General features: G+C 29.6%; 3 protein-coding genes across 6 annotated transcripts; all 3 read left to right on the forward strand.

Moving 5' to 3' along the window:
* The first annotated feature begins 121 nt into the window (after positions 1 to 121).
* Positions 122 to 1193, forward strand: LOC124491213 (uncharacterized). Its single transcript, XM_047053846.2, has 2 exons — positions 122 to 742; positions 801 to 1193. Exons 1-2 carry the CDS (start codon positions 156 to 158, stop codon positions 943 to 945), a joined length of 732 nt encoding a protein of 243 aa, XP_046909802.1. The 5' UTR covers positions 122 to 155; the 3' UTR covers positions 946 to 1193.
* A 118-nt stretch (positions 1194 to 1311) lies between these two features.
* Positions 1312 to 4519, forward strand: LOC124499915 (uncharacterized). Of its 4 annotated transcripts, none has more exons than XM_075731196.1 (6): positions 1312 to 1535; positions 1605 to 1813; positions 1874 to 2839; positions 3021 to 3509; positions 3649 to 3870; positions 4099 to 4519. In XM_075731196.1, the coding sequence occupies exons 3-6, from the start codon at positions 2019 to 2021 to the stop codon at positions 4172 to 4174; spliced, it is 1608 nt and encodes a 535-aa protein (XP_075587311.1). In that variant the 5' UTR covers positions 1312 to 1535; positions 1605 to 1813; positions 1874 to 2018; the 3' UTR covers positions 4175 to 4519. The 4 variants fall into 4 exon arrangements, with proteins under 4 accessions (XP_075587311.1, XP_075587310.1, XP_075587312.1 ...); XM_075731197.1 differs by having other exon boundaries at positions 1326 to 1526; XM_075731195.1 differs by having other exon boundaries at positions 1314 to 1535; positions 1605 to 2839.
* A 9407-nt stretch (positions 4520 to 13926) lies between these two features.
* On the forward strand, positions 13927 to 22478 carry LOC124498712 (uncharacterized). Its single transcript, XM_075731422.1, has 8 exons — positions 13927 to 13936; positions 14393 to 14660; positions 18333 to 18400; positions 18469 to 18515; positions 18636 to 19342; positions 19415 to 19826; positions 20461 to 20513; positions 20594 to 22478. Exons 1-8 carry the CDS (start codon positions 13927 to 13929, stop codon positions 21873 to 21875), a joined length of 2847 nt encoding a protein of 948 aa, XP_075587537.1. The 3' UTR covers positions 21876 to 22478.
* Positions 22479 to 24632: the final 2154 nt, after the last annotated feature.

Below are 24632 nucleotides of genomic sequence, written 5' to 3' on the forward strand. Positions count from 1 at the left end.
TCTTCTGGTTTTGCGAAAAACCGCCATCTATTATTCGTTCGGTTACTGAATCGATAGAAAACATCTGGCTCATCAGCATTATTTTTTTGAGTGGTTTGTTTTTTTTTTATTGCCCATTGTCATAAACAAACAAATGATGAAATAATTGATTAAAAATGATACAATTACGTAAATGTTGGCGAAAACTATTTTTTATCATACTATCGATATCATTGATATTCATTATTTATCAACTTTATTATTATCGTTTATTAGTTAATGTTACCAATAATATTTCGACATCAAAATCATCATCATCATCATCACGAAGAATTGTTGGTCCATCAGCATCATTATTTATTGGACAACAACATAATAACGATCCAATAATGATTGATGATCTACAGATTAGATCACCAGATCATGATGGTAATGGCATTGTAAATATTCCCAATGTAATAATCGGTATCGATAATAATGCTCATCATAATATGGATCAATATCGTCGTGCGTTTCAATATCAAAATGGTTATTTTCATTGTATAAATACTAATGATCAGATAATATTGATTGATAGAAAATATTTTAATGATGATTATTGTGATTGTCCAGATGGTAGTGATGAACCATCAACTAGTGCCTGTTCAGCATTATTATCATCATCAACTAAATCAAATGAGCCATTAATGTTTCATTGTCATTCATCATCATCATCATCGCCATGTCGGATTGTATCCATTCCATATTATCGTGTAAATGATGGGTAAGTGAACAAAAAAAAAGTTTCCAACCAATTTTTTCATTTTTTTTCTCGCAAATAGAATTTGTGATTGTTGTGATGGTTCCGATGAAACGAAACATTTGGATATTTCTGTAAATCAATTTCAACGACAAATACGTTCATATACAAACATAACGAATCAATTGATGTGGTCAAAATGTCATCATCGACAACGAAATCTATAAAATCACCCGGTGATATGACCAAATAATGTTATGTTATCCATTACTTGTATAGAAATGAAGACAAAAAAAAATTAATCTATCCATGTCCATGGTAGAATTTGTTGTATAAATATTTATGAAAATAATTTTAAAAATGTGATAAGAAATCATGTTTCAGAAATTATCCTAATCCTAATCCTAAATGAATTTATTTTTCATTTTTTCGTGCTTGTTTTTGTCTTTTCATGATTTTAATAGTTGAAAAGTTACATTTGCAAACATATTTTTAGAATGAATAAAAAAGATGCACTTTTCATGTATTAATTTATCATTTGATGTTTTCATTTTTATTGGATCACAAATCAAATAAACAAAAATCATCACATGACCATCATCAATCCCACAAACAACAACCACTAGTTGCTAACCAAATGTGTTCGTTTAATTGATTTGATTTTTCAATGATAAATCATCATCATCACCATTAATCCTGGAACATGAAAATTATTTCGAAAAAAAATTCAATGATAATCAATCGATTTGATTTTTTTTTTGGCAACAACAACATCATAAATGATCAATAATCACCAGTAATTTACCACGTATCATAAGTACCATCACCATTGAATAGTCGATTAATTAAATTTTTTAATGATTTTTCTTTTCTTTTCTCATTGCAGTAGCCATATATTAATATAATTTGAATATTGTGAAAATAAAAAAAAATGAAACCTTATCGACCTCCATATTTGTTGTTGTTGCCGTCGGTGGTGATGGTGTAAAAAAGTGTTGCGAGAAATCGGGTAGAAAAAAAAGAAAATTTCCAATCAATCAATTTGATTTTAATGATGATGACGATGATTTGATTTGATTTGATTTGTTATACAAGGTCATATATACAGTTATTGATAATGATAATTATTATTAATTTTATTTCATTTTTTTGCAGATTAAAAAAAACCAAACAAACAATAACTATCATCAATTGTGCAATATGTTTCAATATTGACGTTGTTTGAATTAATTACAATTGCAATTTTATTATTAATTTTGGTAAAATTTAGATTTTCATTCAAAAATAATATATCATCTTTATGAACAATAAGAATATGAATTTGAATAAAAAAAATGTCGACAATATCACCAGACCAGAATATCGTAAACTACAAAAAGAATTTTCAAATATCAATCAACAATGTTTGACAGATATAATGGAACATTTTGAAAATGACTATCAATCAGCTAGAAAGATTCTAATTGAATTATATGGATCAAATATCGATAATGCTGCTGCAGCTGATGAAGATGATAATGATTCAGCATTAGCATCATCAATTGCATCGAACGATAATGTATATCTACCGATAACGACAGAATTTTTTGATAATCTACATTATCTATTTGAATCACGTAACGATTATCTAAATATCTCATCACCAACAACGACAACGATTCGTGAAGATTTGCGCATGAAAGATACAATCTATTTACCAATCAATATTGATTTAGCATATGATATTTATTGGAATCTGATTAATTATATTCAAAATACTTATGATCATCTTGCTACAACAACGAATGATCCAAATAATGCTGCCGCTGATGATAATGATGATGATTATTCATATCATCATGATGATATGAATAATGTTGATCATATGTCAGAAATAATGGAAACTGAAAAAGCAATACGTGCAAGTAGACAAGAATATCTACAAAATCTAGTTAGACGCCGACAAGAATATCTACGTAAAAACAATCATCAAAATAATAAAATGAAAAAAAATGTTCACTCCAAAATCGACGATCAAGCATTATTACAGGAATGGTTATTGGAAAAGAAACGGGATTTTCTCATCAAACATTTTCCTGGTGTTGATCTATTGAAATTGAATCGTTTATTTGAATTGAACTTGTAAGTCTTTATTTTCTTCTTTCCATGAGAAAAAAAACGAAGCTATTGTCTTTTTTTAATCAGATTTTTTGCAGTTTAATTGAATTTAACATTGATGATTGATTGATTGATTGATTGATTTTTAATTTCTTTGTCTCTCTCTTTTTTTCTTTTATTTTCTGTTCTTTTTATTCATCTATAGCTTTAATCTGAATGAAACAATCAAAGATATTGAAGCATTTTATGACTGTAAATTACCATTGTATTACAATAAATCATTATATAGTGAAGTAGTAAAAAAACCAATTAAAATTGTTGACAATATGATGACATCGAAGACGACAACGATGGCCGCAAAGAAGAAAAAGAAAGAATCACCAACATCAACCAAAACAATAAACCTGATTAATAATGATAGTCATGATTCTGATGATGATGACGATAATGATAACGATGGCAATAATGATGATAGATCAATCAATGATCAACAACAATTTATAGCCAATATCGATCGATTTCTTGAACAAAGACATTGTTATCGATTAAAATTGGAACATTTGAAAAAGAAAAAGATTAAATTCATAAAAAATGGCCATAAAATTATACATCGTTATCATGATGAAATACGTAAAGTTTATCAGGAACTCAAACTATTGAGTGAAAAAATTATTGATGCATATCAAAATTATGAGTATGTTCTGTTTTATTTATTTCATCCTTGTGTGTTTGTTCATTGTTTTTTCTTCTGTTTTTTTTTATTCATTGTTTTTATATACGACGGTGATGAAATGATTTATTTTCTTCTTTATCTCTAAAAAAAAATCAATTAGTTTCAATGAAAATATTATGGATCTACATCAATTGATTATGAATGAAGTTCGTATTATTGTACCGACAATATTGGCCGCTAAACAACAACAATTATTATTCAACAACAATAATGCTGATGGACAGAACAACAATAATAAATTAGAGTTCAAGATCATAACCGGAATCGGTGCCGGTGCTATACGTCGATATTTATTGAATTTTATAGCCAAAAAGAAATTGGTGTAAGTTTTTTTTAAACATTAATCAATTTCGATTGGAAATGAAATGAGGCCAAAAGTTTTAGGCTTTTTTTATGACCAAATCAGTTTTTTAAAATAATTTTCAAAACAATTTCAATCGATCAATTAATCGATTATATGAAATCATTACTGCCACAACCATATATTAATTTTAATTTCATTTTTTTTCTCTTCACAACAAATCTCATATGAATGAATGAAAATACATAGATATCGTATGACCGATGGCCAAGGAGCATTCATCATAACATTATACGCAACGAATCCGATCATATTTATTGATTGATTGATCCATTATAATTCATTCATCATCATAATTTAATGATTTTTATTTTGTTATTTTGTGAAATTGGAAATTATTTTTTTGTTTTGTTTTGTATTTTCGAAATTTATCATTTTTTTCTTTTTCACAATGACATTCTTGCATGTATGTCATATTGTCGGGTTTTTTTTGTTTTGTTTGTTTGTCAATGTATGTGTTTTGCTATCCATTCAATTCACACAGAGAAACGGAATTTCCGTAAATGTTTTTGGTCTGAATGTGTGTGTGTGTTTGTGTGTGTTCAGTTAGCATGCAATGATGGTTCCACCAGGATGAATATTTTCATGAAATAAAAACTTGATTTTGTTTTTTTCTGGATTTTATTTCATTTCAAATGATCATTATTACAGTAATGATAATTACATCAATCAAATTCGTTTCGGTTGATTAAATTAAAATTATTTTGTTGTTTTTTGTTATTTCAGCTAAAGAAAAAAGACACACTTTAGATTAAATAAATCGATCTGATTGTTGCTGATGATGAATAGTAAATTGTCATCAAATCAATGAGAAAAAAAACCGACGACGACGTTGACGTTGACTGACCTATACGTACACGAATGACCTTTACATTTGAATAGATTTTCTAAAAAGTAATCCGTTTTTTTCTCTACAAAAGAATGTTACAATTTCGTGTTTGCATTCATCATCAATGTGCATGTTTTCAGTTTTTCACTTTGTAAATTTTTTTTTGTAGTCCGTGTATGCGTGTGTGTATGTGTGTGTGTGTGAAAAAATCATTTGATTCAGATACAGATTCAGCAAAAATTTTTTTAACTTGATTAATTTGTGATGATGATGAGAAGTTTTCCGATGCGAATCTTGTTGTAGTTTGTTTTTTTTTGACAAACGTTTTTTTGACTACTTTCACTATGGACATAAGACACAGACAGGAAGAAATGATTAATTTCATTCATTCTTCATGTGTGTGTGTGTGTAACTAAACAAACTTATTTGAAGAAAGACAAAAAAGTAGAAAAAAATTTAGTCAAATTTGATGATGATGAAAAAAAAAATTCATTCACACACACAAGGAAACCGAAAATTTGTTTTCCCCATTCCAAAAAAAAAATTTCCTCTGGAATCAATAATAAATAATCTGTTGAAAAATTGAAAAAAAATATCCATTTCGGTCTCGAGCACAGATGTTGTGTACGTCGTTGATGAACAATGATAGTGTTTTTTTTTATCAAACCGAAAAAAATTTACTTCTCATAAATGTTTTCAACAAATCATTATCATTATCATCATCATTACAATTTGAAATTTGCAATTAATTCGGTCAACTAAAATTTTTCTGTTTCAATCGATGAATTGATGAATTTGATCACATGTTATTGTTTCCATGCATTATTTTGTTTTTGCAATTGCGTTGTTTGTCAATTTTCACATTCAATGATGTCACACATGAAAACATGAACAAACACACATGCGGGGAGAAATGAATCCTGATAATCATTTTTTCAATCGATTTTATAATATCAATTGACTGTCATCGCGGTCATCGTGGTCATTTCATTTATCTTTTTTTCTTTTTTCTTTTTTGTTTGTGTGTTGTTTGTTTGTGTATATCACATCATCATTAAATGAAAAACAACAACGAAAAGTGTTCCGCTACAAGCATTATTATTTGTCCAAAATATACAATAACATTTTTCTGTGTACGAAATGGAATTAAAGAAACATTCACTGAGCTCATTTTCCTTTTCTATCAACCTCGATAATGGATTTGCAAGAAAAAAGAACGATGACGATTACAAAGTTCATCTGACCAATTGAATGAGCAAACAAAACAATTGATCAATTTGGTCACTGGTGTTTCATCTCGCTACAACTTTCAAGGTATATAGAAAATTGAAAACAAAACATAACATATTACGTTCACATAACATAATAATAAATATCTTTTCCGGAAGAATTTCGGAAATGAAAATGATGATTTTCAACAAAAAAAAATAAAAGATTTCCTTGTTTTTTCCTGCTGCTGTTGTTGTGATCATGATGGTGAATTCGAAGCTGTTTGATATCAAACAGAAAACATGAAAAAACAACAACAACAACAAAAAAGGATTAATTTAACCCGAACCACGACAACAAATGAATGCATGTATGAATTTCATGAAAACTTGGTAAATGTGAGAGAGAGAGAGATATGATTTTTTTTATTTGGTTATTTTCTCATCATTTTTTTGGGTTTTTTTTATTGTTTTTCTCATGGTTCCAGGAACAATTGATTGGTCGAATATAAACTAAATAAAATAATCGATCCGATTATTTTTGTTTTTAGAACCATTGTCAATTTTTTTTATGAATATGAATAATGAAAATTGCATTATTCATTCATTATTACGATAATAATAACAAAAACAACACAGACGGAAATGAATCTTTTCACCATCATTAGCAATGTATAGGATTCGTATTTCTGTCAAAAAAAAGATGTTATCAAATCGTCTTATACACAACAACATCATATGCCTACATCATATTTGTTGTTAAATAATACTTTTGCAAAACATTCAGCTTCAGATTATAATCGTTAAATGTAAAAATGAAAGAAAAAAAGAAAAACGAAACGAAATTTGATCATAAACAATGGTGAAAAAGATTAAAAGATTTTTTTTACTTTTCACTTATGAAATGTTGTTCAGAACTATCATCATCATCATCATCATTATTATTGTTGTTGTTAGGAAAGTTTTTTGTCCATAAAGAACGAAACGAAAAAGTAAAATCTAAAAAGCTTAAAACTTGTTAGAAAATGAAAAAGATGAAAATCTTTTAGGATTTATTATTGTTGAAATATTTTTGTACTTTATTTTATCGCTTGTGGAAAAAAAACACAATGATTATGATGATGATAGCTGATGTTGAACAACTTGATAAAAAGAAGAAGAAAAGAAAGAAATTATGCTGTTCCAATTGGATCATCATCATATTATTATCCTTCATTTTCTTGATGAAATCATTTTTTATTTATTTCAATCATCATCGTTTTTTTGCTCTTTTTCATCATCATTATTATTATTTATTATTATTTATCGCACATTTCATTATTATCATAGAAAATTGTAACGTTTCATTCGTATTCATTCATATCATCATCATATCATTCAAACAAACAAACATTATTTGAATGATATGATACCGGTATTCTTTGCTATATCAGAAGAAAACACACACACATGAATCATGAAATGAAAATGTGAAAAAATTAATAAACGGTTTCACTCGATTCAATTCAACAAGAAACAAAAAAGCAAAAAAACGTGCACGCGTTTGTTCTCGTTGTGACCCGACCCGAATTATAAGTATAAACTCTCTCTCTCTTTCATTGTTCATTGTTTATTGGTGTTGGAGATTGAAAATAAACGCTATATGTGTTTCAATTTTCAGAATGTGGCTTTTTATTTCATTTTTCGTTGAAAATAAAATGACAAAACTTATTTTTCTGTTTTCGCTGTTGTTTGTTGGTAATAATACTCTTGTTTAGCTTATTTTTTCTCCCTTTCTTCTTTTTTTTTCTTTTTCTTCTTGACAATTGAAATAATAAACGGAAGTAACCTGTAATGCCAATGTGTGTGTGTGTATGTGCGTCCTTTTACTTCTCTTTTCATCATCATCATCGTCAGCATTTACTTATTATTTGTGTCACAAACACACACGCACAAGTTTTTCTCATATTTCTTTCTGATGATAATAGTGATGGACATCGCTTTGTATATTTGATAAGTGAATAAAAAGAGAAGGGGGTGTTCATCCACCAACCATAACCATAACCACTATGGTTATGAAACCGGAAATGGCACTACTGTTGGTTTTTTCTTTCTTTTTTTCTCGAAAAATAAAACAAACGAACATTAAACAACTTGTATACAAATTCACGACAAGTCAAAAAAAGTTTTGTCTGTTCTGTTGTCTCTCTGGCTCATGTATTTGAAATGTTTTTGTGTGTGTCGATGATGATGAATGTTTCTTCCGGTCAAGCAAGCAAACAAAAAAAAAATAAAAAGAAAACCAAAATGTTCACAGTTTTTTATTGTTTTCATATCAGTTAACATTTCATAATTCAACCAAATTCAGTAACCAGAGTTCTACTACTATTACTACTTGATTGATTTCCTTCTAGTCTACAAACAAAGAAACCCCTTCGAATTCTGGGATTTTCAAAAAAAAAAATTATGTAATAGATTTTTTCTTGTCCAAAAATCGCCTACCTGTTTCATAATTAGCAATAATGAATATGTGTGTGTGTGTGTGTGTGTACAATTTTGCTTGATTTTCTATAGAACAAAATTCACTGCAGCAAGTGGCCATTTTTTCAGCAATTTTCTACGGACTACTAACTCATTTTTCCCCACTTTAGGTATTCAACGTTAATTCAAATGCTTTCGCACTCTCCATATTTAGATGGATAGATAATAATGCGTGTAGATGGCCACAAAATGAAGCGGATAAATATATAAAAACAAAAAATTATACGAAAATTTCACACCTGATATCACATACTGGTACAACGAAAACTAAAAAAGACTAAAATGAACATAATCATTTGCTTCAATCATTTCCAAGATGATGATGATGATGATCAACTCGTGACCAAAAAAAAAAAAAATGAATGAAAATGAGAAATAATAATAATTACGTCCGTCTGACCGAAAATTGTCATGTCCAGGTGTCCATATTTGCTGTCGATTGTGAATATTTGTTCTGTTCTTTTTCGATTTTGATTTATACGCCATTTACACATACATATCATGCTTATCTTGGTACACAAGTCAATCAAAATAGGGGAAAAAGAAGAAGAAAAGTTCCCCATCGTGATTGTCAAAGCTTTTACTTTTTTTCTATTCACTGGGAACATTTTCGATATAGTTGTGTGTGTGTTATTGGCACTTTCGATTTTTTCGATTTCTATTTTTCGTTTGTTCAAACCGCAATTGATTGCGAGAAAATAGGAAAAAATAAAACCTATGAATCCGTAACGAATTGATTGCAATCTATGCAATCAATCAATCAATCAAAATGATCAATCGATCGAATGATTGATTGATCAGTTAAAGTCAGCCAGGTAAATATAGTGAAGAAAAAAAATTCTAGTTTTTTTCATAGCAGATGTAAGATAAAAAAAAGAGAAAACAAATATTTCCCTGTAGTTATTTTTTTCATACAACAAAAAAAATGGCATCCACCACTAGATGGCATGCAGTGTAGCATTTTTATTTATCATTTTAAATTCATGAAATATACATGTGTGTATGATATTTATTTTAGCATAACACAACAACATTCATCAATTATCAAAAGATTAATGTAATGGTTGATTTGTGATTTGCATAATGCATAATTTAATAAATTTTAAACTCTATTTCTATTCAATAAACCTCAATAGTGAAATTTTTCTGCCATTGATGAATGAATGGCTAGATGTAGATATTTTTATCATCATCATCAATCACCATTTTATTTATTGATGATTTGGAAACACATTTACACATAGAAACGCAGCTATTCATTATCATCATTATTGTTATGTCAGAGAAAAAAAGACGCCATTTTCAAATTTTTTTACTTTTTTTTTTGATTATAATCAAAACAATATGTTTGATTCAATTGATAGATAGTAAAAGTGTGTGTGTGTGTATGTGTTAATTGTTTTTTTTAAGAAAGAAAGAGAGAGAGAATGGAGGAAATTCTATGTTTTTTTGTAAAATAAGCCATTTTAACATAAATCACATCTAACTATTGGGTTAAAGATTTTTTCCATCCATTTCAAGCAATCAGCATACAATCTCATGAAAATAATGATTTATTCAATTCAATAATAATGAAGATGATGATGATAACATCTTTTTTTCTAATTCGTTGTTGTTGTTCAATCCATCCATTCATATAAAGATTTTCAATCAAAATGAAACAAATTACTCTCATGTATTAATGGTTTCATTAGTTTGAATTTTAATATAACCTAGAAAAATCGATTTGAAATATGGAGATGGTGAAATCACCATCTATTAACAACAAAGACACAACGGACAAACGTGGATGTCATAAATTTATTTGTTTTTTTTTTCGTTATTTATTTATTTCTTGGAACACCAAAAAAATTCATTTTCATTGTTTTCCGATGAAAATTGAAAAATAAAACATTTTTGTTTTATTTTCTGGGTTCAATGTTTTTTCACATATAGTCGTTTTTGTACTATAACACTTATCGATGATGATCAGGATGAGATTTTCGGTTGTTTCTGTTATTGTTTCTGCTAAATCACTCGGAGTTTTTTTTTTATATTTCTGTTGTTCAAAATCCACACCAATTGAAATACAAATTCGCTTGTCATTGTTTACACAGAAAAAAAATTTATGTATTTGATAATCAGAAACCACAAAAAAAATGAAGGAAGAAACGTATCGTTTCTTTTGTTTCGAATGATGATTGTGTGTGTGTGTGCATTCTTTCTTTGAAATTAAAATTTAAAGAAACATAAAACAAAATAAAACAAAAAAAAAATTATTCCAGAAATTGTAGACAAATATCATAATTGTAATTATTATTTCTGTCATGTGTGCTTGGACAAACAAACGAAAAATTTTCATGAAAATTTAAATTTTTTTTTCGCTTTCTTTGAACAAAATCAACTTGTCTACTACGTGTGTGTGTGTGTGGAAAAAAAGTTGAAACGAAAAAAAAATATGAAGAAAGAAGAAAAAAATGTCGATCCATCTTGGTCTTTGGATTATTTTTAGAGATTGCTCCACACACTATAGTATAATCTTGATGATGATCGTTGTTGCATCGTGATAGGCGCCCATATGATTAGAATTTGAAATGAAAAATGAATTTAACCTGTTGATCGCTAAACACACAGAGATGTGTAGATCCAATTTCGTTTTTATTCAAATACAAATCCTGATTCTCTATGATTATTTCCTATTTTCATTCATTCATTCATTTTTCATCATCATCATCAACAACATTACTCTTGGGATTTGTTAATGCTTTTTTTGTTTTATTTTTTTTTTTTGGATTTCAAAATTGCTATTTTTGCCATCAAATAACCATGGACAAACAAACAAACAAAACGATTGTACATTTGGGCGCCTAAATATCATTCAACAACAACAAGCGGGTGGATTACAGCAACAAACGAACAAAAATGGTGCTGTAGTTTAATGCAACAAAGCGAATTTCCAATTTCCATCTTGCGACAACAACAAAAACAACCAATAACTTGAAAAAACGAAACAAAAAACAAAACGGATGAACCAAAAAAAAAAACTTTTGAAAATAAAATTTAAAAAAATCTGGAAATTGAATCGAAACTGAAAATAATATCTCTACACACACATACACACACAGATATCAATCAAACTTAATGAAAATTGTGAACCAGAACTGGAAACCGAAAACTCAAAGCCAAAACCGAAAATTACAAAGAAAAAAAATCTATTCGGTGCCATCCACCATCGGTATATTAGCAGTATGATTTCATTCGCCCAATTTATGTTGTTGTTGTTTTGTCAGGTGTAAATGATCGATTGACAACCACCATCAGCACCACAATCAGCACTACCGAAAAAGTAAAAAAACGACAACAACAACAATAGTATCACACCACTTGTTGCGTGACCAAATCAAATCAATAATCAACAAAGACAACAACAAGAACAAAAACGAAAAATGTCAATTCAATTGAACCATCTATACATACTCGACTACTGGAACCTATGTAGAATCAGTCAGTCAGTCAATGTATAAAAATCCATCATCATATCATATCACCATTATGATCCACACAATGATGATAATGATGATGATGACATGTGTGAATATTATTTACCGTTTTTCGTTGTTGTTTCCCCCATATTTTCTCTCTCTCTTTCCCCCCATCCATGTTGCATAACAATAATAATTATATAAATACTTGTCCTTTGTCACTTGTTTTTTTTCTTGATTTGATTTGATTCATCATCATCATCATCATCATCATTGTGTGTGTGTTTCCAAATTGTGTATTTGGGTTTGTGTTGTTATTGTTTTTTGTAACTTTTTTTTTTGTTCTCCATTGATTATTGTAAGTGTGTGTTTGTGTGCGTGTTTGATTCAACTTTACATTCATTCCATTCTATTGCATGCATGGATTGTTGTTGTTTTGTATAGAGAGAAATTTTTCATTGAAAACAACTATTATATGCTAAGTTAATCATTCATGCAATAAAATAACTTTTGAATGAATGATTGAACAACAACAACAACAACAACACAACAACGGCGAAAAAAAGTTGAATTACCACCAATACAAATGGGAAAAATCAAAATAAAATAGAGAACAATTGTCAATATGAAGATGAAGATGATGATGATGATGAGAAAACAAGCTTGAAAGGCGTTGCTTTTTTGATTCGATTTTTTCTTGTTTCGTTTACCTTTTTTGTTTTGATTCCTGAATAGAATTTTTCAAATAAAAAGAGAGTTCAATTTGGAGAGATATTTTTCAAAAACCTAGAGAGAGAGAGAGAGAGAGAAGAGATAAAGAGCGGGACGAGGCAATATAAAAGTCGATGGCCATCATATTAGGATGAATGCCGCTTTTTTTCTCGTTACATTTATCACAATCTTCAACAAAAATAATTTTTTTGTTTCTTCAGTTTTTTTTCGTTTTTGGATCGATAGATTCCAAAAAAGCAGAAAAAAATTCCTTGAGTGTTTCAGTGTTTTGCAATTGGTGCGATGCGTGTGTGTGTGTGATTTGAATTAAATTTTCTTCCCGGTAATCATCATCAATGAATGAATTTAGAATTCGATCTGTGATTCTGTAAATGAAAATTGGTGATTGTCATCTTTTTTTTTATTTGATTCATCATCATTATTTGAGTGATTATTCAGCGCCTATTGGTAAATAAAAGTTGTTCAGTGTGTGCATGTGTTTTTCAATTGTTTTTTTGTTTGTTTGTTTGTTTTGATTGAATTTTAATATATAGGAAATTAATTTTGGAAAAAAATCTGTCTGTCATCATCATCATAATCATAATCATTATTATTCGTGATCATCATTTCATTTTGATTCATTCGATTCCAATCAAAAGATTCATATATCAATATATTTCCATTCGTATTTCATTTCTCTCTCCACCCGAAAATGTATGCATAATTCATTCTGGTTAAACCCATCAGATTTCATTTTTGTTTTCTTCCTTGTTCCTTCTTCTCTCTTTTGTTTGCACTCGATAAAATGAATGAATAAAAGCAATTAATTCAGATTTTCTGATTTTTATTTTAATCTGATTAATCAATTCTGCTTAAATGTAACCCTTTTTTTACTTTGATTGATTTATTTGTTTGTTCAATTTTTCAATACACTGACAACGCCCAATTATTGCATGTTATGTGTTCGTGTGTGTGTGTGCTGCCATTATGTCAAGATAATATTCATAAAATTCAAGTATTTAATTAGCAAAAAATAGAAAATCCAGACATAATTGATGCACACACACACACACACACCCATACATATACAAAGTGAGAGCAGCAAAAAAAAACAAAGCTAAATATTTCTTCACCAATTTCTCCTTTTTGATTTGATTTGATTTTTATGAGGGAAAAACAACCTGTTTTTTGAGAATTTTTTTTCGCTACACATAGAAACTTTCCGTTAACTCTTTTTTTTTTATTTTTCCTGTTCTCATTATATTATCACATTGATGATGCATTGAGGATGTTTGAATGTTTGTTTCTCTCTTTTCTCTTTTTATTCTAAATTAACCGGGTTAAATACTAATGATTTTTGTTATCTCGAATTTTTCAAGATTTAAATAATTTTTTGCTCTGTATTTTTTCTAATTAGTCCTTCGACCAGAAAAACATAAAAGAAACGAAAAATTCTTTTTTTTTGCTTTTTTCATCCCCTAATCGTGGACGATTGATTTTCATTTTTTCTCTGGGATTAAAAATCAGGCCTTTTTACAAAGCGCCTTTAATTTGATTCACGCTGGCAGCCATTGTGGATTCCGGAAATCATAAAAAATCATCATCATCACCATCATCATCTTCATCATCATCATCAACATCGACAACAACAATTAAAACAACAACGACGGCGACAACAAAGTCATCATCACCATCACCACCACCAACACCACCATTATCATCGGGTACACCACCACCACCATTTTCATCTGTAGTACCATCATCAAACGTTATTATTCTCAATTCCGGTGGTGGTAACTTTGGTGGTAATATAATAGCAGCAACAAACAATCTGGAAACAACAACAAAATCATCATCTACAAATAAAAAAATCTATACGATTGATCCGATCGCATTGAAAAAAGCGGAAGCTGAAAAGGTTGCAGCCGAAAATCTTGCATTTGTCGCTGGTGGTGGAGGCGGTGGCGGTGAAGATAGTGCATTAAAAGCCGATCTCAAACAGATCCTACAGAAATTAATTCAGTAAGTTTTTTTTTGCTCTTTTGACATTTACAAAAATCATATGAACAAACACAAAAATGTGAACAAAAAAAAAAAAAAAATATTCCTGATTGATTGAACAAGTTTGCCTTGTGCGACAAATCAATGGAATTTAAATTTCATTATGTTAATTCAGGTGGATTCACCTGTTGCTCGATTGATTGAATTTCTGAATTTTCTACTCAAAAAAAAAAATCAATTATTATTATTAACGTCTGTTTGAACGAAACAAAATGTTTATTTTTAAAATTTACTCATTTTATGTGTGTGATTGAAAATGAACGGAAATACTTGCAAATGAAAGAGTTGAATTCGAGAAAAAAAAATCTCCTACGCTGCTAATAGTAGTAGCCTACCATCACCATCATGATCATCAAAAAAAAAAAATTAAAAAAAAATCATTTCATCATCCTTGTGGTTTTTTTGTTGTTTATTTCGACAAAAAATTTCTCTTTCATTTTCGAAAAATCAAGTAATTCGTATTTTTTTTTTGTCAGGGGTGTACATCCACACATAGATGATGTGAAAAAAACCTGAATTCAAACAAGATAGAGAGAGAGGGAAAGAGAGATGAAAAAACCAGTTTTTTAAGTTTTCCAATTTCACCACTATTACGTCGGTTATATTTGGTCGATGGTTCGGTTGACCTAGATTTTGTTCAAGTTTTACAATATACACCATAAATAGATTGAATACACACACTATTACATGTGTATTTCATTCACCATTTTTATTTTGGGACAACATTTTACGGATCAACTAACTTTTGGTTACCTGATTGGCTGACTGGTTATTTTTTTCTTCTTATTTTTGTTATTGGTTAGGTTGAGAATAGAAATCATGCTATATCTATAAATGACACATACACACAAATAGAATGAATCCAATTTCGACAACAACGACAAAATGATGATGATGATGGACAAATGACCAGCTGACCATAATGTATCTATATTGGTTTAATTTGGTCATCAATATTTTATTACACACATACGAACAAAAAAAAAACTAAAAACTTGACAATCAACCAAAATGTTTGAGAATGTTGATAAAAACAAAAACAATTTTTTCTTTCTCTCCTTCTCTCTCATTGTTATTCATAATAATTACCCGATTTACTGCCTGTGTGTGTGTGTGATGATTATTATCATTGTAATATAATGATGATGATGATGAAAATAATCATCCTCATCATCATCATCATTAGCAATTAATTTTTTTCTTGAAAGAAAATGAGGATGATGATGATTATGATCGTAATCATTGATAACCGAGAATAGAAGAAGAAATTGTTGTTGACATTTATCATTATATAATATTCATTGTATCATATTTCGTCACACAACAAGAGACAGAGAGAGAGAGAGAGAGAGAGAGATTCATATACATTTTGTGTTTGTTGTTTTTTTTTATTTGTTAAAGAGGAAAATTTCAATTTTTTCATCTTTAAAATATTTTGTTCAGATCAAAAAATGATGATATGAAATTGTTACGTCAATTTAGTTAAAATTGGATTTCTTATATATTCAAAACTCAATTGTCGTTTTAGTTTTCATCACATTTCGATCGATTGATCAATTTCCTGTGTATTGATTGACTTGAAAAAAAATGTTTAGCTGAATTTTCTGAAATTTTTTTTTTCAAACAAACATTATTTAAATATACAAAACACACAGACATTTTTATTTATTCATTCCTTTCATTCATGATTTATTATTCAAGGAAGTAAATAAATAAATTGTACGTACAGATCATTATGATCATCAGATAATGATGAAATGATGATGATCGATCTTGTGTGTGTTAGATCAATCGATGATTTTGTTTCAAGTTCCCAATGTTGTGGATAGAACAAGCCAAAAAACTGAAAACAAATTCAACTCCATTTCATGTATCACATCACATGAAATTGCCATTATTATTATCATCATCATGATGAAAATTTTGAATCATAAAAAATGAATGGATGAATAAATGAATGGATGAATAAATGAATGGCTGAACAAAAAAAAAACATCGAACAATGAAACACACGATTTGGGCCAAACAACATTTCATTTTATTTTTTCATTCCATTCATGGCAAGCAAACAAACAAAATTTTTATTTTTTTTTCTTTTTTTCTGTATTATTGTATTATATAATGATGATGATGATGATGATGATATTTTACTGTTCGTGTGTGGCATGAATTTTTGTTTTTTTTTTTCATTATTATTATTTGGCCAAACGAAACGAAAACTGATTGTATGGCTGATTTATATCAGTGTTGATGATGGTGAAGAAAATGGAAAATTTGATGAAATTATGATGTGATGATGAGAGAAAAAGTTTTTTTCAGTGGAAAAATTGTCAAAAAAATGATTTTTTCCTTGTTTCTTTCTTTGTGTGCGTGTGTGTGACATATAACAGCAGAAGCAATAGCGGCCAACACACCTTTCAAATAATTTAAGGTGATTGACTTTTGACTATAGAGCAGTTCAATTCTCTAGTTCAAATTCGAGTTCGAGTTCATTCATTCAATGTTTTCTTGTGAAATTTTTTATTTTTTTTTCTTTAAATAAAAATGACACACACACTCACACAGTCAATTGTGTGCGTTTATATGACAAAAAAGAACTGAAAAAATGGTGCAGCCAAATGGAGGAACAATTGTATTCGAATCTCAAACGTTTCCTATTTGGCCATTATTTTTTTTTTATTTTATATTTATATTCGAAAAAAATGATAAGTTGCCGGTTTGATTTCATTTTTTTTTTCTTTTGTTTGTTTTCTATAACCACTTTCGATCCAGTTCTTGTTGGAGGTGATACTGATGATGATCATCGATTTATAAAAAAACGAAAAAATCCCACAGAATTCAAATTCGATTATGTTTCTGTAGATTTTTGTTAATTAATGAATTCTATATTCGAATCCAAACAAACCATATGAAATGAAATGTTTGTTAAAAGTGAATTTTCTCATTTGATGATGATAGTGATTATGTTCAATAACAACTACAACATTTGAATCATGTAACACATTCACCAATATTTGATACATATTAAATCAAAGGAGTGATGTGAATTTAGAAACGATAACCGAAAAAAATTAACTATTCAGTTAAATAAAGATCAAAAAATAATAGAGAGAGAGAGAGAGCAATGATTCCCTGATCAAATTGAAGAAAATGAAATCGAAATGAATGGAAAAAAAAACCTAAAAATACATTTTGAAATGAGAAAAAAAGAAAATTGGTTCAATCAATTCAAATTAGATTAGATTTTTAATCTTGCTCTCACTCCCTCTTTTCATTGATATTGTGCTTATTTTAGATCATCCACATTAATTTTAAACCAAAAAGTAGATATGTGTGTGTTTGTGAGTGTGTGTCTGTGCGTGTATGACTCATTCATCATCGTCATTATGCCAGCAATGATGTGAATTGATAGAAAGCAAAAGAGTTTATTATTAATTTGAAAAAAATGACGAGGAATGGACAGATGAGTTAGGTTATTTTTTCTGTGACGATGATAATGATTGAATGTGGATGAATGGGTGAGTGAATCGATGAAAATAGAGAAAATTACATTATGAATTACATTGTCCATAATGTTAGAAAAAACATTTCATTTCGTTTTTTTTTTTTTTTTGATTTTTTTTTCAACAACAGAGCAAGTGAAACTATTTCGATGCGTACGATGAAATTTCTAAGTTTGATTACCGTATTGATCGTCCTAGGTAAGTGTTTGAACTTGATGATGATGATGATGATTTTAAGTTTTTTCCATGAAAAACAACAACAACAGTGACGCTATTTACATTGGTCATCTCACAATTGAACAAAGATGAAACGGTTAGTCCATATTCAATATGTAATTTTTATTGTTAATTGTTAATTGTTTGTTTTTTAAATTTAAATTTTAATTAATTATGATTGAAAAATTACGCAAAACAAAAATAAAATAAAATTTAGAAACATGAATACGGTATTGCATTTCCTTTGGAAGAAAATGAAAGCACACAACGCTTGCAACAACAATTGGCATCATTACCTGATTTAATTAATGGTAATGTTGTTGTTGGTTTACCATCATCATCATCATCATCATCATCAGTGTTGGCTAAAAATGATCAATCTGCAACAACAACAACTGAAACAGTTGCAACATCTACATCAAGTTTTAATAAAAATCAGAATCAGAATCAATTAAAACGTCAACAAAATGATGATGGTCAATCATCATTACCATCTTCAACTACGACAACGACCACATCGACAATGGTAACAAAAAATTTGGATAATCAAACAATGAAGACGACAAAAGATAAAAGAAATGAATCAAATAGCGGTAAAGATAAAGATGATAATGATGACGATGATGATGACAATGATCAACCATCGATAATTGTTTTGAATAATAATAAAGATGATCAAACCGATCAATCATCGGATCAATTATCAGATGATCGATCCACTGGTAGTATAAATCCAAAATTGATTTTTATTGAACGTTTAATGGATCTAAATTTTCAACAACAACCATCATTAGCACCACCACCGCGTTCACCACAAACTGGTCTATCGTCATTTTTTGATATGCGCAATTCACCATTGGATTCAGATTCAAATAAAACAACCACTGTTGATAATTCGGATGATTCAGAGTTATCTGATTGGAGGTAAGCAAATGCGCGACGAAAGTTTTTTTTTGAAATTCATCTTTTTTTTTGTTTTCAATCAAACAAAACTAGCAATACTTTTGATAATATTCGTTCAAAATGGGAGAATCGTATACGTAAATTTACATACCCATTACAGAATACATATTCAGTAGTATTACGTTCTTCAAATATCAATAATGATAATAATGGTCCAACAACTACTACTACTGATAATTCATCTGATAATGAGAAATCCAATAAAATTGATCCAAATCAACCATCAATGTCTAATAATAATGATGACAATGATGATGATGATGATGATCGTCCGAGTGTCAAGTTTTTCTTTCATCAATCTATTGGTGGTGGTAGTCCATTCAATGGTTTTACCACTTCTTCAATGCCATCGTCACCAATGAATAATAATAATAATGTAAATGTAAATAATTCACCAAATTCATCACAGACAAATCAATTATTTCGTATGGCTGCATTGACAATGATGTCTAAATTATTTTCGGCACTTCGATCTCAAGGTAATTTTAGAAATTTTTCCTTTGCAACTTTTTTTCAAAATGTTTGTTTATTCATCAATTCAGCAATGACACCACCATCACCTAAAATAATGATGATGATGGAAAATATACCAAAAATGGCTACAGGATCAGCTGATATAGATCATAGTAATGATAATCATGAAATCGATCTAGACGATGATGATGATGATGATATGGATGGTGACAATGATCGCACAACAACGGAAACAATTTCTGTACCAATTTTATTGGGACAAAAATCACGTCAATCATCATTGTCATCGAATTCAATTCAAGACGATTCATCAGATTCTGATCAAACAATTCGTACAACCATTATGTATGGTCGACCATCGCCACCATCATCATTATCACTACCGATTTCGCCACCATTAATGATGATGGGTCCACGTTATTATCCCATCTTCACAACACCAGCAATCACCAACAATAACTAATCCATTGGCAGCCATTATTCAGGCAATCGCTTCACAAACACGCAATCAACCAAATTATAATCGACAATTGGAATCACAACCAATTACTACAGCTGCTGCTGAACAACCACAACGTTTGATTTTATTGATAACACATCGATCAATGCCCAATGTAATAGAACCATCCTCACGTGAAGAATCATCGCCAACAATCATGTAAGTTGTCATTAAAATTCATATCCGGAAAAATAAATTATCAATTATCCATTAAAATATTCACACAAACACACACACAGGTTTCAGCAATCACCAACGAATCAAGCACAACAACAACCAAATTTAGCATATTACAGTCCGCTATCACCACCATTGTCGCCAATATTATATCAATATAGTCAGGCTCAATCGCAACAACAACCATCACCATTAACTATGGCTATTCCACAACAACAAGTTAGGCCACATGTTGTTGAAGTTCCTGTTCCAATCTATGTTCCTGTACGTGTACGTGCACCGATTCGATCATCACCACCACAACAACCAGCACAAATGATTTCTTCAATAAAACCATCGATTATTCATCGATCATCATCACCGGTATCAAATCCATCACCAATGGCAGTCGTATATTATCATGGTAACAATAACAATATTAATGAACCAACAAAAATGGTTGTTAATAGTGAACAATCAAATGGTGGTCGTGGTATGGCAATGATGATGACAAACGCTAATAATGAAAATGCATATTCTCAACAACCATTGTTTCATACATCATCATCTGAACCATCAATTGATTTTGTCGATCAACAACAACAACAATCATCACCTGCTACAGTTGCTGTAAATCATGCTGTAGTAAGAATCTTACTTCGACCAAAGGGGCCAACATCTTTATTATCATCATTGCCACCACCATCACATCAACCCCAACAACAACAACAATTATTACGTCGTTTTGAACAACCAGCAGAATTTCAACCAGAAGAAGATCAAAGCCATCCAATTATTAGCCATATATCAATGCCTATGATGCAATATGCTGATAGCCGTTTACAACAATGGCGTGATTATCAACAACAACAACAACAGCAACAACAGCAGCAGCAACAACAACAACAACAACAGTATCAACAAATACAGCCACACCCACAATCATCAATGACACACATTATTCTAGCTGCTACTACGCCTGCTACGCGACCATTATTATCGAATAATGATGATAATGATATTGGAATTATGGAACAACCAGAACCGATTCATCCTCATCATCATCAACAACATTTTATCACATCTGGATCATCACCCAGTTCAACACCGTATTTTTATTCGGAACAAATTGAACAACAACAATCACCGCAACAGCCAACAACACATATGGAATCAATTCAACAACCACCACCAGCACCACATCATCATTTATTACAAACAACGAATGTTGTACCACAAATAATGACAACTACTAATGCTGCTGCCACTACAGGTGGAAACAATGGTGATGGTGGACATGCTGCATTTCTTATATTAGCCGATCCAAATGTTGAAACAATGTTGAGCCATTCACAAGATGTTTAAAATGAATTAATCAATCCGAACTTTTTGGACAATGAACGACGACAACAACAACAACAACAACAAAATAATAAAAGCGATCTCTCTCTCTCTTTTCTATCACGTAATCAATGAATGAATTAATGAATGAAAAACACCAATCAATCAATCAATCAATCAAACAATCGATTAAAGATGAATAAAATGTTTTGTTTTCTTTTTTTCCTTCTTTCTTTCCATCTTTACTATTACTATTATAAACTGTTTGTTTGTTTATTTTTTCCATAATCAATTTCTTTCGATATCTATTCATCTTTTCTTTCCATTTAATCAAATTCCACACACACACCCACACACACAGCCACAAACACCCGCAATAGAAAAGAAAAAAGAGACGAAAAAACGACAACATGTTGATATTATTTTATCATATGAATAAGATTTTTCTATTCGATTCAATCAAATGATATTGATTTGAATTTTTTATAGCCCAAAATACTACTTTGGTTGACAACAATCATAAGCACGATCATTTCTCAAATTTTCCTGGAACGTGTTACAGGTTTTCAATGACCAATCAATTATTTTTCACTGGACTCGAAATAAAGAACTGATCATAGAATTTTTCATTTCATTGCCATTATTATTTAATAATTATAATTTCAAATGAAGGACATAATTGTTCTAAGTCTATTAACAGGCAAAAGAACGATGGGCACGATAATTTCAGACAACAGACAATTTGACTTTAATTGTACGAATTGCGGATTTATTCATATAATAATAGTAATCGAAAACAAAAATCAAGCATCATCTATTGTTGTTGTTGTGTTTGAACTTGTGCAGTCAGCATCAATAAAGATTGTGCCAATACTCCGTTTATGGCTTGCGTTAATCGGAAAATTTTTCGTAATTTTCTATTAATTGATCGTTGTATGTTGATTATTTCATATTCAGGATTATCTATCTGATAAATCATTCGATCTAAAGGCGTCCAAAGCTGAAAAAGTGCACAGGATCTGTTCAAACATTCATCAAGCTGTTGACGATTCTCATTGTACAAAATACGATCTGCTTCAACAATATTGTGTAATTCCTTTAATTTCAACAATTCATGGTTGACATCTCGAAGAAATCGATGTAATTCATTCAAGATAATTTCTTCACTCATTATTCTTGTTTTTGACTTGTTGTTGATGAAGATAATCAAGAAGACGGTGATAATCAATAGCCTGATGGCCAGATATTCAGATACCTATGTATAGAAACTGAAATTAATTAGAACACTGCAATTCGTTTAACACAAAAATACAAACCAAATGCGATGATGAAAAAATCCAACAATAGCTTGGTGATTCGACAGTTTTTGTCGATTATGCCAAATGACTACAATCCACAAATATCAAAGATTTGATTGGTGAAAAAAATGCGCTTTGGTTCACCTGTAATGTAATGTTTTACATGATGATAAGAATCTATCGTTCGGAAAGTTGAGTATACGTTTTTTGCAGCCTTGAAAAACCGATTGAAATGGATTGATCTTTATTTGATGATGGTGATGACTGATTATTGTTGTTGTTGTGATTGAAGCAAATTGTTTGCATGAACCATTGAAACAATGAATGTCAATTCGTTGAAAATGGTTTGTTTTTCTGACTTTCTGACACATCTTTCTATTCGATAGATGGATGGAAATTTTTGGTTATGAAATTCAATTAATTTATAATTTTATTGAAATTTTTCTCTTATTTTTTTTCAATAAATACATGAAATATTTGGTCTGTTCAATAACAAAAAAAACAATACAAGGATGCAACAGAATTGAAAGTGGGAACCAAAAACAAGAACAACACAGGTAACATGTCTATTATATGATTATATGTGACTAGAAAAACATGCACACACAGATAGATAGATAGATAGATTGATAGAGATTAAATAGATAGATAAAGTTGGCAAATGTTGATTTCTAAGCTAATCGATAAATGTATGTAAATGTGTGTGTGAATCGAGTCGAGAATTGACTAGATTTTTCGTTTCGTATATGGATAACAATTGATAAACCCTGGATAATATTTGTGTTTCAATAAAATAAATATAAATGAATGTGTGTTAAATATATTAGAATTTGAATAGACAATAATTATGATGATGACGAAAATGTTGTCGATGTGTGTGTGGGTGGATGGTTGATTGTGTATAAAGACAAAAGACAGAAAGGAAAAAATAGAAATGTAGGAACTTGATGATCATGATGATGTTTGATAATGTCAATTGAAAAGAATTTTTTTTTGATTGATTGATTGATTGATTTTGCTCCTTTACATTCAAAACAGTTATGGACCAATCATTACACCTACCTATATGATGATGATGATGATGATGAATAATGCAGCAAAAAAAAGTGAAAGTGAATCAATCAGGAAAAATCCAATGATCTTCGTGCTTCCAATGGTAGATTGGCCTTTTTCTCACGCATATTACGATCTTGCATCTCATAGAATTGATTATTTTGTTGTTCGGCCAATTCGGTGATTGACATCTAATTTTGTTTTGGTTGTGTGTAGATGATCGATGAATGTAAACAAACAAATCACAGACATATGTTTATGTTTCGTACACACGCGCAAACACACAATCACACACCAACACACGCACATATGTAAATATGGGGAAAAAGAAATTGTATAGTAAGTAAATATGATTAGAAAATTAATTATCAACAATAGAGATATAGAGATTTTAAATTCAACAAAATTTGTCTATTCATTTGAGCAATTT

Source organism: Dermatophagoides farinae, chromosome 5 (genome assembly GCF_024713945.1).
Source record: "Dermatophagoides farinae isolate YC_2012a chromosome 5, ASM2471394v1, whole genome shotgun sequence".
In the NCBI taxonomy this organism is placed as follows: Eukaryota; Metazoa; Arthropoda; class Arachnida; order Sarcoptiformes; family Pyroglyphidae; genus Dermatophagoides; species Dermatophagoides farinae.